This window comes from Podarcis cretensis (genome assembly GCF_951804945.1).
Source record: "Podarcis cretensis genome assembly, chromosome: 10".
NCBI classification, from domain to species: domain Eukaryota; kingdom Metazoa; phylum Chordata; class Lepidosauria; order Squamata; family Lacertidae; genus Podarcis; species Podarcis cretensis.
The window spans coordinates 9,882,233-9,898,957 of record NC_137179.1 but is presented as its reverse complement, the minus strand read 5'-3'; the positions used below and the strand labels follow the sequence as shown (position 1 = coordinate 9,898,957).

The following is a 16,725-nucleotide window of genomic DNA, read 5'->3' as shown; positions in this document are numbered from 1 at the left end:
TTGTAAATGTGTGCTTGTGGGCAAGGCCTTTCCTATATCCATTCTGCTCTCAATGTCTTACACACACCCATGCAATAATTGTATTTATAAATACACACAAACGCAGGCTAGCAGCTGACCAACAATACTACTCCAATACTGCTGCCTTTCCTGCTGACCTCCTTTCTCATCAACAGCCCCAAACCCCTTCTGACCCTAGCCTAGAACTTCTGAAAAGTTTGAATGTTTGTAATATTCCTTAACACCACAGCTATGAAAGTCTCATTTCAATCAACTGATGCTGGAATTCAAAGACATGCATTTACCTTAGTTTTATTACTGAGTTTATCTGATTGCGGGGATAAATTGCAAAACCACTATGTTTTTCAAAATCTCAGTGTTCTTGCTTAAATATGATACCTCAGCTCAGCTCTCTACAACCACAGAAAGCGCCCTAAAAGATTACCCAAAGCTGGAGCTGATTTAATATATAACTTACATGTGCATAGATTGAAAAGCTATATAGATTAGGGCAAACGGGAGATAAATAGTGGTCTCGTGTACTTAGCCACACTAGTAAGCCACATACCTTAGTAAGCGAGGGGTTCTCAAAACTCTGTCCAATTGAGGCTCGCTTACAGTCTTTCAAAAAATGAGTTCACTGCACAATAAACATGCATTTGTTTCTCACACTGCCCACAATTCTCAAGAGTATGGTTTTGTTCCATGGACACTGCACTTTCTGAGTGCTCTGCAAGTAAACAGCTTTTACATGGGAAAATGCAGCTACTATTGTGACTGAAAAGGTGACTTGTGGGAGTCTTGTGCAAAAGGAAAAAAATGGGTTTGGGGCGTGCTTTGAAAGACTCAGAGAAAGGACTGCTCGAGGACCTATTTCGATAGTTATCAACACCAAATACACAAAAAGAATTAGCTGTGCATGTCTGCCTTTGTGGATAGTGACATTATATAGTTTACTGCAGCAGCAGGGAACCTCAAACTCATACTCCTAATTAGGTCTGATAAGTCACTAAGTTTGGCCCGTGAGGCCATTTTGGCCAAACCACACCAACATATTAGTCCCTTGACATAATATATAAGGTGTGAAGACCTGTTATCTCTGATCAAAGCACGAAGGTAAGAGATAAGGAATATCTTCTCTCCGGTGAAAGTACTATGCACCACAGAACTAAGACTTACCTTACTTAGGACTGTGGTGCTTGGCACTAAGACTGAAGATAAGTTTATGCAACCACCTAAGATCAAATGAGGTCCTGTACACCTGTTAAAATGGCCCACAGAATCCATTTTGTTTCACACCCCTGGTTTTGTCACTAGGTGGCAGCGGCCAATTTCCTGAGTAGCACCAGAAGTTTCCTGTTGCTTCCACTTCTTGTTTAAGAGAGGTAATAAAGTTCTTCTCTAGCATCCTGACTAATGTGTCTTCTAGCCTTCTATGACATGACTATCCCAGAAGTGTACTGGAAGAAGCAAAGATCAGCAGTGTTGAAGCAATGATTCTTCAACATCAACTTCATTGGACTGGTCATGTTGTGTGGATGCCTAATTATCGTCTTCCAAAGCAGCTACTCTATTCTGAACTTTAAAATGAAAAGCGTAATGCTGGTGGTCAGCAAAAGAGGTTTAAAGACTGTCTCAAGGCAAATCTTTTTAAAAAAAGTAGTATAAACACCAACAATTGGGAAACACTTGCCTGAAAGCGCTCCAATTGGAGATGAGCCTTTACCAAAGATGTCATGGGCTTTGAAGACACTCGAACTCAGGACGCAAGGGAGAAACGTGCTAAGAGGAAGACACGTTTGGCAAATCCACACCATGATCAACTCCCGCCCGGAAACCCATGTCCCCACTATGGAAGGATGTGTGGATCCAGAATTGGCCTCCACAGTCACTTATGGACTCACTGTTAAAACCTTGTTTATAGAAGACAATCTTACTTGGCTATGAGTGATCGCCAAAGAAGAAGAAGAAGAAGCCAGAAGTCCAAGTTTTGAACTAACGGATTTCTAATAAGACTAAGGGGAAATGGCACGGTGTCTTTCTCCGCAGAGGTAAGATCTCTAAACCTGTCACTGAAATCTAGCATGTCTACCAAAGCAAGAGGCTGCCTTTACAAAGAAAAAGGAAATGGGGTTTAATACCTCGGTCTTAGCTTTATGATGCAAACGATTCCCACAATGAAGCAAGCAGCTACAAAGTGAAATTCTACTTTTTGTGCAATTTTCAGAATGACGACAGTCGCATTCTGAGCCAGAACTGTTATTAAAGCAGAAAAGCACAAAACGTAACTTGAAAAAGGGTATCTTCCTAGGGTGTGGGCAAGTGAAGCTTCCTACAGATACCAATGCAATTTATCTTCTTGGAGACTCTTCACAGTCCATGAATCCTTGTTGACCTTGATTAAGGGAAAGATCTGGACCAAGCACAATTACAGTACCGGTGTGCCTTCTAATAAGACAGCTGCACAATGCAAATAGACACAAGTCAAAGGAGGAGATTGAGGCTTTTGTCCATGCTGTGTATGCTTCTTCATCAGCAACTGAAAACAGGCTATTCATGGAGGCCCAGAACTTCAAGAAATCTTACTCCGTATCAAATCAGGATACTTCAGCAATGCTTCAGAGATGACTAGAAAGTACTTTGCTAACCATGGACTAATGAATGAATTAAAGGCTCAATCTATCTATCTACTTAGGAACAGAAGGAAATCATATTGATGTGTCACAGTCTATGAAGGAAATTCTAGTCCTTATCTGAGCCAAGCAGAAAGTATGGGGGGCTGATACTGGAAATGACATAGAGAACAAAATCTTATCTTGAGATTACTGCCGAAGAAATAGATCAACACAGACAAAAGGAACCTTTAATCACCACACTGTTACCCAACAGGCCTTGTAAAAAGCCAACAGCTGGCCATTGCGCATCCGGGATGCCAATACTATTCAGCTGTTATTGATTACTATTCAATGCATATTGATATACACCCTCTTCTTGGAATTACCTGCTGTAGTGTTGTTGCTCAACTGAAAAATACTTTTGTTTGCTTTGGTGCTCCGGATGAACTTGTGACGGACCATGCAACCCTATTATAGGATCAGAATTCCAGGTGTTCCAGATATCCTACAATTTTCACCACATTACCACTGGCCTTTACCATTGAACTCAAACAAAAGGTGAGCTATAGAAAGCTGGACAGACTTCAGAGAGACAGAATGACCCATGCATTTCTCATGTAAGTTCCAGGTCAACCCTACTGATAGCAATTCTGCTGGGCTATATCCAGTAGCTAATGAGAGAATAAATACAAACACGGCTTCTGACTCCACAGAAGAATCTCATTCCAAAGTGGCTTGACCTAGGGGAAAAATGCTGTTTCAGACTAGGCAGGAGAGGTAACAAACATTTCTACAACTGCTATAATTTAGTGTCGGAACTACAATATTAGGAGCATAGCAAACTCCAAGTACATGGAAGAAATGAGGAAACACACAGATAATATTATGTTGGGAGATCAACGCAGTGAAACCCAACACCATCATCTTATTCCTGAAAAGGTACAATCACCAAATGCACGAGTAGTTTCCCAAACACCAAGATTATTTACTGAGATTCTGCCAGAGCCGTCCTGAAGAACCGAAAGCAATGTTACTACTCAGAAGGTCACTCACTCCTGCTGAGTTATTCAGAAATCTTTGAGTTTTTTAGATATGAGTGACTGAATGGGTGAACCACCAGATGTTTCAACTTGCTTTTCTTTAAATCTAAAGGGAGAGACGTGTAGAAAGTGTCATTATACAGTTTAGCCACGAGGCGGTAATGAACTTAGTTGAATCTGTGTGAAGGGCTGGAGCTTCCTGTTGCTGTTCTGTTCTTGTTTAAGACACAATAAAGCTCTTGTCCTGCTTTCTGATTGCTATGACCTCTGAGACTTGCATGGCACTATCTCACATCCAACTAGACAGGGGACTACAGGGGACTGCTTCATGCTTCGGGAACTGAACTTTAAGTCAAAGGCAGAAAGCCATTCTGAAAAAGTACCTAGCACCTGTAACTGAACGCCATCAGTTCTAGAAGTATGCTTCCAAAAGTCAAAGTGGAGCTCCAAAGTAGCAGCTATCTACAACATGGATGCTTGTTCATACAAGTCAAGTGTTTGGGATATGACATTCTCTCTCCACGTGGGTTTGGGGTGAAGTAGGCTGACAATAAGGTGGCAGGTGGTATAAGACCATGAGTCCTTGGGGAAGGGTGGTGACTCAATGGTGGAGCATTTGGTTCAATCTCTGATCATCTCCATGTGCAGCTGGGAATGTCCCCAACCATCTGAAACCTTGGGCAGCCCCTGGCAATCAGTGAACTGAATGGATGAACCAAGGGTAGACAGCAGCTTCCAGCATTCCTATGGTTCAAGGGAGGTGGACCCCAAAGGAAGCAAGATGCCTAAGAAAAACAACCCCCCAACTGATTTGCTACCACCACCAAATCTGTACCAACCTATAAGCAGGGCAATAACTACAGAGACTGCCTTATTTTCTATCAGCTGAAGTACAAATGAAGGGGGCCCTTAGATACTCTTTTGCACTGCTCAGGAAGAGGCAGGGGATGATGGTGATGATTAGAATTTGTTAGTTGCTTTTTCTTTCGCAGGGTAACCTAAAGCTACTTACCAAACAAATAAACAGACAACCCCCTGCCACCACCTAGATACATTAAAATCAAGAGGAAAAGCATCCCACCCACTTCTAAAAGGCCACAGATACTTAAAGGCCAAAGATGGTTACAGAGGAAGGTTTTTTGTCTGATGCCTAAATAAATACAATATTGGCACCAGTGTACCTGGAAATGGCCCAGCAGCTCACCTGCAAGCTAAAAACAGCAACAAATACCCAAGTGAAGGTACACAAATCGAGGAGGAAGGTTGGGTCAACTGAGAGACACCACTCTCCTGCAAGTGTCTGCCAGGTCTTGCATGTGAAGACCAGCCGCACACACTGAAAACCACAATCCTGTACCTCTACAAAGTGAAATAAAATACCCCTGCTGCGTGATGCCCTTTCAAAAATAAAACTGTGCTTGAATGCAAACTCTGCACAACAGGTTCTGGGTGTTTCTCTGAAGCAAGAGCAAAAATGTTGCCCACACCTCTGCATCTGCGGCTGGGGGCCTTGGCACAATGCTGGTTCCCAGACATATGTAACTAAGGAGCCAAAGATGTGCGCCTATGTTTGTCTGTTGCCCACACTGTGTTTGCCCTGCAGGAAACACTGATGTGTACCAGCAAACATGTTTCAAGCTGTTCTCGAGCACCTTTGGCCACACCATATTGGTAGGTGTAGGTAACATTAACTACATTTGAGGGAGGAATGTTAGGAGAGCTCTTCCCTGTGTCACAAAGCTTGTAATGAAGAAATCCTGCAGGCATCCACCTTCAGCTCTGTGGCCTTGGCATGGTAAGTGTTTGGTTGGCTCCGCCGACTCGTTTGTGCATGGAGCTCTGCTCAGGCAGGTATATGTCTCAACTTGCTTGAAGCTCTCTCATTTATTATTATTTTTTATAATTGAGATGTGCACATCACACACACAAGCGCGCCTCCGTCACTCTTGTGCAACAGAGAGCAGAATCAAAGAATCTTGCATCCAAGTAATTGGTCTTTTCTTCCCAATGACTCAAACGTCTTTATGGATTCACTTTGGGAGTCACTGCTTGAGTGCGGCCCAACAACAAAATGAAAATAATTTTGCACCTGCTCCCCCACCTAACACAACCCAGCGGCATAATTGGTGCGGTGGCTTCTGTAATTAAAAGGAGGGAAGAGGACCTAAATCAACACTGGGACATGTTCTCACGCTTAAAATCCAGGTTGCCTTCAGGAGAAAGCTAAAAGGGTGATTATTTAAACCTTCTGGAAATGGCAACGTTATCTACAACAGCATAATTTACTGCAAACATCTACTCGGAAAGAAAAGATGGCCTGGTTCTCTTGGTCACGAGGCATAATATGCAGACTTCTGCAACCATAATATGCAGGTCTTGCAAGCATCTCACCTGCTACCTGAACAGCCTATTTGCAATCCTCACACTTTACCATCGTGTGAGGAGGACAGAGAAAACTACTGCATGAAGCACAGCTTGCCCTTGTCAGAAGTGGCAGGCCCTATCAGTTCTGAGGCTGCCTTTCCCAACCCAGATTCAACCCAGAGTTTGAGCAACTCTAGACCTAAGCCTGCTGGGAGGGGACTTTGGGGGTGCTCACATGTTTATGGGTTCCTCAGTAATCTAAACATGCAAACAAGGAATGCCTTCCTTAACTGAAACACCCACCCCCACTGGTCATCATTTGATCATGGATTTGTGGGGAGCATCCCTGTCACATTTAGTTTAAGAATAAAGTAATAATCAGTGTTAGAAACCAAGATATGAAAGCTAGGAGCTACAGTGGTGCCTCGCAAGACGAAATTAATCCGTTCCGTGAGGCTCTTCGTATAGCGGTTTTTTCGTCTTGCGAAGCAAGCCCACTGACAGCTTAGCGGATTAGCGCTATTAGCGGTTTAGCGGCTTTTAGCGATCAGCTGTTAAGCGGCTTATCAGCGGATCAGCTGATAAGCGGCTTAGCGGCTTAGGAAAAGGGGGGGGGGAAGGGGGGAAACCCGCAGGAACTCGCAAGACATTTTCGTCTTGCGAAGCAAGCCCATAGGGAAATTCGTTTTGCGAAGCGCCTTCAAAACGGAAAACCCTTTCGTCTAGCGGGTTTTCCGTCTTGCGAGGCGTTCGTCTTGCGGGGCACCACTGTAAATGGTACCTTGAACCCTAGGTTATGGGCGCAACAACGGAACGCCTAGGCACATTTCTTTAATAACAAGAATGCAAAGCTGAAAATGAATGAACCGCAGCTAAAATATTACGTTCGTTTTTCACATGGTCTAGTTCTTCCCCTGCCCACCCACTTAATATTCTTAAGAAGGTCTCTTCTCCAGTCTTCAGAGAGTGACTGGAAGTGAGGAGGCAGAAAATGGTCCTCCTTTCCTTCCACTCTGCAGTTTTAATCTGAAATCCTAGGTGCAGTACTGCGCCAAGAGCTCAGAAACCGCTTGCGCTAATGAAGTTCCCAGCTGCAAAATGAGCCTAGAACAATGGGAGTTTTGAACACGGGTAATAATGGATGCTGATGACAAGCTACATATACAAAAATAATTTCCCTCCCCTACCCAAGTTTTGGACATGTATGTATTACCACAAATATAGACTGCTGATATTTCTATACTGGGATTAATACAGAAAGAAAACCGCTCATTGTATAATTTGCCCCCACTCATGCCTTCGCTTTCACAGTACATCCTTTATTTCCAAATGTTGCATCTGAACGTATGTGCTACTTGACATACATTCTGAGATAGCAGAATCATAGAATCTGCAGAGTTGGACGGCACCACGAGGGTCAGTTCCCTGCAATGCAGGAGTATTTTCACCCAATGTGGGGATCAAACCCATGACCCTGAGATTAAGCGTTGATAATGTCCTGGAGTAAACTAACCATCTCTACTGGGAAATTTCATTTGGTAAACAAAAGTGTGGTGGATGTGAGTGAAAAAGTTATACTTTACACCGTTTTTGCCCATGTTCTGGTTAGGCACTCAATAGCATCTCCCCTTCCTCCTTAGGATACATGTAGGGTACAGGTAAAGGGACCCCTGACCATTAGATCCAGTCGTGGCCGATTCTGGGGTTGCAGCGCTCATCTCGCTTTATTGGCCAAGGGAGCCGGCACACAGCTTCCGGGTCATGTGGCCAGCATGACTAAGCTGCTTCTGGCGAACCAGAGCAGCGCACGGAAATGCCGTTTATCTTCCCACTGGAGCGGTACCTATTTATCTACTTGCACTTTGATGTGCTTTTGAACTGCTAGGTTGGCAGGAGCAGGGACCGAGCAACGGGAGCTCACCCCGTCGCAGGGATTCAAACCATCGACCTTCTGATCGGCAAGTCCTAGGCTCTGTGGTTTAACCCACAGCGCCACCCGTGTCCCTAGGATACATGTAGATAGCTATAATTCTGAGGATAAGGTTCAAATCCTCTTGTCTACAAGCCATGGAGAGCTGCCCTTCCTGTTCTGAGAAATGGGTATCCCTGGAGTCCCTTGGAATAAAACATCCACTTTTCTCCAGAACTGAAAGAAGCTCCCACCTGCATATAGGCTAACCTGATCTCAGAAACCCCCTTTTTAGACATCACAGGGACAGAGCTGGCCATTGACCAGCAGCCAGAGATGTCTATTTGAACTTTCAATATACTGATGAGATAGGACAGACTTTGCTAATATCCTCAGCACAGCGCCTACAATGAGGAGCATTCACTCCCACTGTGCACTGAAAAGGCCAGACAAAAGGAAAGGGACCCAAGTCTGCTGCCTCTTTCTGTTCACTTAACTGCATGTTTTTAGGAAAGGAAGGGGGGGGGGGAAGGTCCACACATGAGGAACATTCCCAAGCCTTCCATGACAATGTGCTGTTTCATTTCCTCTTCCTCTCATTTCTACATATAAAAAAGAGAGAAGATTTTAAACTTATCTTATCCCTGGGAGTCTCTGGGCAAGGTAATAATATATATCACAACAGCCACAAAGCAGACAAATTAAAATGAACCAAATGAATGCTAAATGTTGGGACCACGCAATCTGTCAGCTTAACACCTTTTCTCCCCCAAAAGATGCCAGTCTGAAGAAAAATTCTATCACTGAGTAGCTTTTAGCCAGTCTATTCTCCTTTCGAGATCCAGGGGAAAGGCTGAAAAATGGGACACACTAAAGTTTCAATTCTGTTATCCCACCATTAGCGCTTAGCCATTCACTGCTAAGTGCTCCTTTGTGCAATAATTGGGCTCGCCATTAGGTTTGTAATCAACAGAAGACACTGGCTGCCAAGTCCACACTGTCTCCCGCCCCAGCTGTGCCTTAAAGCCTTCTACCACTTTCTCTCTCTCCCCCCCCCCACCCCAAAGTATCACTTGTTCCCTGTCTTCCTATTTAATTCCACAGTCAAGTTCTCCTCCAGAGCTTTCTGCTGAATGGGAAGTGTCTCGCGGGGTAACCAACACTGCCCGCAGCTGCGTCCCACAATAGCTCCCTCCTGCTTGCGTTACAGCTTGTGAAAGATTTGGTCACGGTGCCCTAACTGCGGTAAACAGTGGTCCGATTCATAAAAACGTGCAGGAGGAGGGGCCTTCCAGCGGGATCCCTTTACCTGTTTCCCCACCACAAAACAAGGAACTAAATGGAATGGGTCGTGGGCGGCTTGGCCTGTAACGGAATCCCGCTGCCTGACAAGTCAATAAAGAGGCAACCCTCCCCTCCCCAGCCACACACATGGAGAGCCAAGGTTAGAGGCAAACACAATTTGGATAGGCCTACACAGGGAGCTTAATGAGCCCCATTATTTGGCTATTGTGGGCAAACACTATGAAGCCAGTAATCTAAATTACCAAAGTCTGAATAACTTGCCGCTAAATGGCACACTGAGTTCAAAAGAAACCTTACAATGGCTTACTTATTTGCCCTTTCAGAGGAGGACCATTGTCCCACCAGGAGCCTAGGACGAAGAAGGGATCCCAAGACAAATTCTGAGTGTTTTAAATTTATAAGAATCGCTGGACTACAACTACACTGCTCTGTAGTGCCTGAACGTAACACACGCTACGTTTAAAAAAATCTTATATGCTTCTCTAGAAGGATCAAGTTATTTCCCTTATGTTTGTCCTGCTTTTTGTATTGCCCAGTCTTGGTCATTTTGAGTCAGAGTCAAAGCTTCTCAAGGCTTAATAGTTCCTTAGCACCACTTCACCCTGGGGGTTTTCTCTTCTGTTAAGTCCACACCTTCAAACTCTGGGGCCCAGGCGCTAGGGATCTGCAATTTGCCATAGCTCCCCTGGTGCATGTCCACTCTGCCAACCTGTCACACTTTGTGTGTTGGACCACAGCAAACTCTACTGCAACCATGGCAAATGCAATTGCTGAACAGGGTGTGAAATTATTGCAGGGTCTGCTCATGTGAAATTTCCTACTTTGTGCAGGCACTGCAATGCAGAAACGCACATATATAGATATAGATAGATAGATAGATAGATAGATAGATAGATAGATAGATAGATATATCCCATAAAGACAAAATCAAACCGTACTGCTGTGAAATATCCATACATTGTTATATGGATTCAAAATATTTAAATCCATTTTTAAATTTAACATATAAACATATAAAATATTTCATAAACTTTGTAAAAGCTTTGTAAAATTTTATTCTAGAGCTTCACCTTAGTCACACAGATCTTATTCATGATTCTCTCTATTGAAGGCAGACACTGTACGAGCATCGAAAATTACTGGGCTACAGTGATAAATAATCTCACCTCTTGGTCAAGCAATTCTCTTTCAACCTCAGTTTTTCTCTCTGCAGTATGAGGACAATAACCCCAACCTGCCTTACAAAGTTAGTTGCAAGGTTTTCTGAAAAAAATTGACTGCTTGACAGTGTCATATAAATGCTATGTATTATCATTACTGGTCATGTTCTTCCAAGCTAGTGTGCTTTAAGTTTTCAAAGAATGCACAGGATCAGTTTTAGGCATGTCCAACTTGGTACTCTCCAGATGTTGTTACACATCCTCAGTTAACACAGTCATTAATGGAAGCTGAAGTCCAATAACATCTGGAGAGAGCCAGGTTGACACCAGTGATTAAAGTAAAACTAAATTGGATGCTGAACTCTTGCTTAATGATTGCTTCATTGGGCAACATCAAAGCCCACTGAGTCCAGCATTCTTTGCAAGATTCCCAGTAATCATTTGGTAGCCCACCAGAAACTGGCCAGTGGTTTGGGTCAAACATTTTTTTTTTAAACTACAGTAGTGAATGGGGATGCCAAAGAAATCCCACTGGCAGAAAAACATTGATTTGTGTGAAATATTAATATATCTGGCGAAAAGGTTAATCAGACAATAGTTCTAAAAAAAAGCCAGTTTGTGACCACAATACACATTAGTTGCTCAAAAATCTATTGGCAATTTAAGTTCAAGAAGTCCACACAAGCCCTTTCCAGATAACCAATCTTAAATGCCTCCCCAAAGAGACTGAATTAGTGATCTTGTAGCCTGATAACACAGGAAAACACACACATATGCACCAGCAGATCATTCAAATCATATAAAAAACGGTCATAGATTTCTCTAAAACCCAGCAAACTAATAAGTCCCAGATCCATTAAGGATAAGATCTTTCACAATAAATTAAATAAAACAATTTATTGAGGCCTGGGCTTGAGATAAAATAGATTTACTGGTTGACCTTTTATTCATTTAAAGAACAAAATTAGCTCTAATTGCATTAGAATGGAATCCAGTAAATTTCTTCTAATGTGGCATTTATGCAAGTGTTGCTGTAATTGTTTACTACAAAGATAGAAATGCTCTGATTATAATCTTTTTTCCACTTGGTTTTAGTGTGCAGTCAAAGCACTTGCAAGAAACCACCACCTGGGATGTAACATGTCCCCTACACTTTGCTAGAGCTAGATCTGAATATCTAGTGACCCAAACCTGCATTTAAATTATGACAAAGGAAATCCGGTTTTTAAATAAGTTAGTGCATATTTATTTGCTGGTGGTTCACCCAATGGAGTAGGTCAGCTTTTCCCAGCTTGGTGTCCGCCAGATATTTTGGACTACCATTTCTACCAACCCTGAAAATGTCCATGTTGGTGGAAGTTAAAGAGTCCAACTGCACCTAGAAGACAGCAGGTCAGGGAAGGCTGGAGTAAACAGCAGGACTGTTACAGGGGGATTATATGAAACTCAGCAGATGAACTTTATGCATTTGCTTGTGGATGAGACAAATGTTATGAAATGAAGGTGCTCTATCTGTTTTTAGTTTATGCATATAATGAACCATAGCAGGCACCATCTTGGAATAAACAATCCCTTGGGTGTGAAAAAAGGAACTGCTGAAAACAAACAATACACAGATACTAATGAAATGGCAAAGTTGAAAGATGCTCTGTAAATACTGACAACACAAGATGCTAAAGGCACAGATACCAAGAGGTTAATTCTACACATCGTGGCGGTTATTGCCCTAAAAGGCCTGAGCTGGCAGTGAGGCTACCTTAGGGAGTTGGTTCTCAACAAGCCGATCTTGAACCCTGGCAAGATGTTGGCACTGTGGGTGGATAGTTCCCGTGTCTGAGAAATTAGGACAGCTGCCAACCCTGGATGGGGTTGCACTTGCCCTGAAGGAGAAGGTTCACAGTTTGGGGATGCTCAGGTAACCTCAGTGCCTACAAAGGCCTTTTACCAACTGCGACTGGTTCAAAAGCTATGGCCGTTCCTGGGAAAACCTTGCCACAGTAATTCATGTGTTGGTCTCTTCAAGACTGGATTACTGCAATGCAGTCCTTGTGGGGCTTCCCTCACGCATGATCTGGAAGCTGCAGTTGGTGCAGAATGCTACAGCACGATTGCTGACAGGAGCAAGGCACAACTCCACTTAACATGGTAAGTGTGCCCCCCACTGACTGGAATGCGTTCCTCTCAAACCTGGAATTGAAGAGGGAGGGAAGGTTGTCCCTGCAGAAGGTTGTCCCTTTGGAAGCACAGTGCAGTGTGACTGTGGGGATAATTCCACTTCCAAGTAGCAACAACAACAAACCCCGTACGTGACAGTGTGAATGTGGTGCAAGGGAGGCATGTAGAATTTGGATACTCCTTTTTCTACAACACAAGGACAAGGGTGCATTATGCAGAATATAAAAACAAGACAGTTGCAATGGAAGAACTGAGGGTGCACCTTGGATTTGCTCCAGGAGCTTCTTGCTTTTAGCTGTGGCTTTCATTTTCTAGTGGGAGCTTGAACTTTCTTGCACTGGATGTCATATAGGATGTCAGGCCACTGGGAGTAGGGCAGGATTTGCTCCAAATGGCCTGGAAAACCTAACTAGGCTGATGGGCTGGAAACTCCCCACCACTGTCATTCCTTTCCCTCTCACAAAGGAAGGCTGCACCACCAGACCTCATTTCTAGAAAACACTTGGGCACCTCGTCTTTCAAGTAACAGCTCTTGCTTAGTGTCCTTGTCTGTGTACAGGGAGAGACAAACAGAAGCCCTGGATCTATGCACGCAGGTTGCATGACCGGAGATGGCACCCCTGAATAGTAAGGTAAAGGTACCCCTGACCATTAGGTCCAGTCGTGGTCGACTCTGGGGTTGCGGCGCTCATCTCGCTTTATTGGCTGAGGGAGCCGGCGTACAGCTTCCGAGTCATGTGGCCAGCATGACTAAGCTGCTTCTGGCGAACCAGAGCAGCACACACAAACGCCATTTACCTTCCCGCCGGAGTGGTACCTATTTATCTACTTGCACTTTGATGTGCTTTCGAACTGCTAGGTTGGCAGGAGGAGGGACCGAGCAACGGGAGCTCACCCTGTTGCAGGGATTCGAACCGCTGACCTTCTGATCGGCAAGTCCTAGGCTCTGTGGTTTAACTCACAGCGCCACCCACGTCCCTTACCCCTGAATAGTATAAAGGCTCTATTTGGTTTCAAAATTAAACATTTTAAATCTTGACGGGAGCCAATTAGCATGCACGTTTGTCTAGGCAATATATTCATTAGAAAACGGGGATTAGTTCATTAAACAGGATTTGCCAGGGGGAGGAAATAAACAAATGGGATGACACTGCACCCAGCCCACCCACCACCAAGATTTTATCAAATGGGGTTTACTTTATACTTACATCTTGTCCTGACCAGCCCCCACTCTCAGCGTCAGCCTCGGAATCACGGGAGATGGCGCAGGAACAACAGGTTCCACTTTCATCTGCTAAAGGGAACACATTTAACTGTTAAATAGGCTGCATCTCCTAAAGAGAAATGTAGCACCGACGGTGGGACACTGCAGGAAATCATTTTACGGGAAAGGATGCACGTAACTTTACCATGGAACAGATTCTGGTTAAAATGAGAAAAGGCTGCATAGCAGATTTTGCATTTACTCCTCGTGACAGTATGGTTTAGTGTGATATTCACCTGGAATTTTTAAAACTGTGCTGTCTTTGTATGACATTGTGCTGTGTAAATGGACAGACAGTGCCACCCCCAAGGTAACTGGAATCCAAAAGCTTGGTTTGAAATGAAACCTAAATGGCGCCAAGGACTAGGAATCAGAGTCTTCTTAGAATCATAGAAGTGTAGAGTTGGAAGGGTCCCCAAGGGTCATCCAGTCCAACCCCCTTCAATGCAGGTGATGAAGCCACATATAAAGGTCATCTGGTGTCAAAAGGAAGATGGATTTGGCTGAGCCCTCCTGGGGAGGTCATTCCACACACTGGGTGCCACAACTAAAAAGGCCCTCTCTGGTCACCTCCTACCTAACTTCAGAAGGCAAAGGCAATCAAAGGAAAACCTTGGAAGTATTCTAAGTAGTAGATTAAAGCTAAAACGCATCTGAAATAAATACAATAGGCTAGGAGTGCTGATGGACCTTGAACTTGTTTACATGTTGAAGTCATTCTAGCTCTGGTGTGTTCTTCTACAATAGAAAACCTCATATGCTATATTTCTAAGATAGATATATAGATAGAAGATAGATAAATAAATAAATAAATAAATAGGGTTTTTCCTTCTACTAACGTAGTAGTTTTCCCTGTCTCAGTTTTTTATGTCTTTGCATTTAAAACTGTCCCTTTCCTTAAGAATCCTCAGGAGGCACTGATATTTTGCAAAAATGTATTCAAAGTTAATTGGCCGAGAGCCGGTGGATGAATCAGCAAGGTGCCCTAATAAACACTATTAATCACCTTCCTCTCCAGTCTTTGGCTTTATGATTCAGTGCAGACACTCACAAAGCAGGCTAGGCTTGTACATCATTGTCTGTTGTCATTTATTCAATGTGCTATATAACAGGAGCTGGCAAACACGCATACAGGAGTTGTCTTGTTGGGCTGAGAGCAAAGACAATCTGGTCCGGTGTTCTGTTTCATTAACAGCCAACCCAAGGCACTTGTGCGCTTCCAAACAAGGAGTAAAGACGGGGGTCTTCCTATTCTGTTTTGTTACAAGCAACTGACATTCAGAGATATACTGTATTGGGAAATTCCATTTGGCTCCCAAAGCTAATATCATTGTTTGTTGTTTCAGGTTGCTACTGTTCATAGGGAGTCCAAAGGAAAGGGGTGTGTGGTGCTTATATCCAATCTCTCGGTGACAGCAGGATTTGGGGGGACACCACTCTGGATGGGAGTAGGACCGCTGTCCATGAACACATGCCTATGTGTCTTGGAGACCAGGCACTTGTTATAGTTCCATTCTGTTGGTAGTCTTTCCTTTGGTTAAAGGTAAAGGGACCCCTGACCATTAAGGTCCAGTCGCGGCCGATTCTGGGGTTGCAGCGCTCATCTCGCTTTATTGGCCGAGGGAGCTGGCGTACAGCTTCCGGGTCATGGGGCCAGCATGACTAAGCTGCTTCTGGCGAACCAGAGCAGTGCACAGAAACGCCGTTTACCTTTGCGCTGGAGCGGTACCTATTAATCTACTTGCACTTTGACGTGCTTTCGAACTGCTAGGTTGGCAGGAGCTGGGACAGAGCAACAGGAGCTCACCCCGTTGCGGGGATTCAAACCGCTGACCTTCTGATCGGCAAGCCCTAGGCTCTGTGGTTTAACCCCCAGCGGCACCCGCGTCCCTGATATACTGGCTGTGTATCTTGATAGACCGAGTAGAGCAAATTATTACCGAGCTAATGTTTGCGTGTGTGAATGTAATCATTATTTGTTTGTTTGTACCCCACCCATCTGGCTGGGTTTCCCAGTCACTCTGGGCAGCTCCCAACAGAATATTAAAACACAATAAAACATCAAACATTAAAAACATCACTAAACAGGGCTGCCTTCAGATGTCTTCTAAAAGTCAGATGGGTATTTGTCTCCTTGACATCTGGTGGGAGGGTGTTCCACAGGGTGGGCGCCACTACCGAGAAGGCCCTCTGCCTGGTTTCCTGTAACTTCACTTCTTGCAGTGAGGGACTTGCCAGAAGGCTCTCGGAGTTGGATCTCAGTGTTTGGGCAGAACAATGGGGGGGGGGGGGAGACGAGGCCGTTTAATAATGTAATAATGTTTAGCTTTTGAGCTGCTGTTTTCTTAGCACTGTTTTATAGATTATAATTATCAATAATTGTTTTTGTGATGATTTGCCAATTGTATAAGTCATGTGCTGTCAACTGTGATGCTGCAGTGTGAGGTTTATGGTTTGTAGGCCACTTTGGGATTTGCTTGAATGGAAGTGGCACAGAAATACAGCCAACCATCGATACACCTGCCTTACATGAATTCGCCAACTTTATTAGAAACTATCTAAGCTGGCAGCTGTCACCAGTTCTTGTGACTAAGCTACACAGTGGTGAAATACATCCTATTGAGACTTCAGGACCTGCTATTCAGCTTCTGGGGGTAACATTCTAGTAAAATGGAAGAGGCAGAAAATTGTGTGACAGTGTACTGTTGAGTTTGCACCTTAAATACAGCCTACTGCTTGTTGCCACCAAAGATGCCACTGCATAAACAACTCTAGAAAAAACTCAGTTTAAGGAATAAATTTTCAAGTGTCAGCATCAGTTGCAGCAGACATTTTATCTAATCAGAAAAGAAATCTTAACAGAAATCATGTTTTGACACCCCCCATGGACTGG

At 43.9% G+C, this 16,725-nt stretch overlaps 1 protein-coding gene across 2 annotated transcripts in view; it reads right to left on the bottom strand.

The window, feature by feature from the left end:
- The window catches only part of TAF3 (TATA-box binding protein associated factor 3), a 135,646-nt gene that overhangs the window by 19,435 nt on the left and 99,486 nt on the right, over positions 1–16,725 (bottom strand). The window contains exon 4 of one of the 2 annotated variants that reach the window (XM_079992352.1): positions 13,777–13,862. In XM_079992352.1, the coding sequence (XP_079848478.1) occupies positions 13,777–13,862 (86 nt within the window). The remainder of the gene's footprint in view (positions 1–13,776; positions 13,863–16,725) is intronic. The other variant, XM_079992353.1, reaches the window with a different exon arrangement.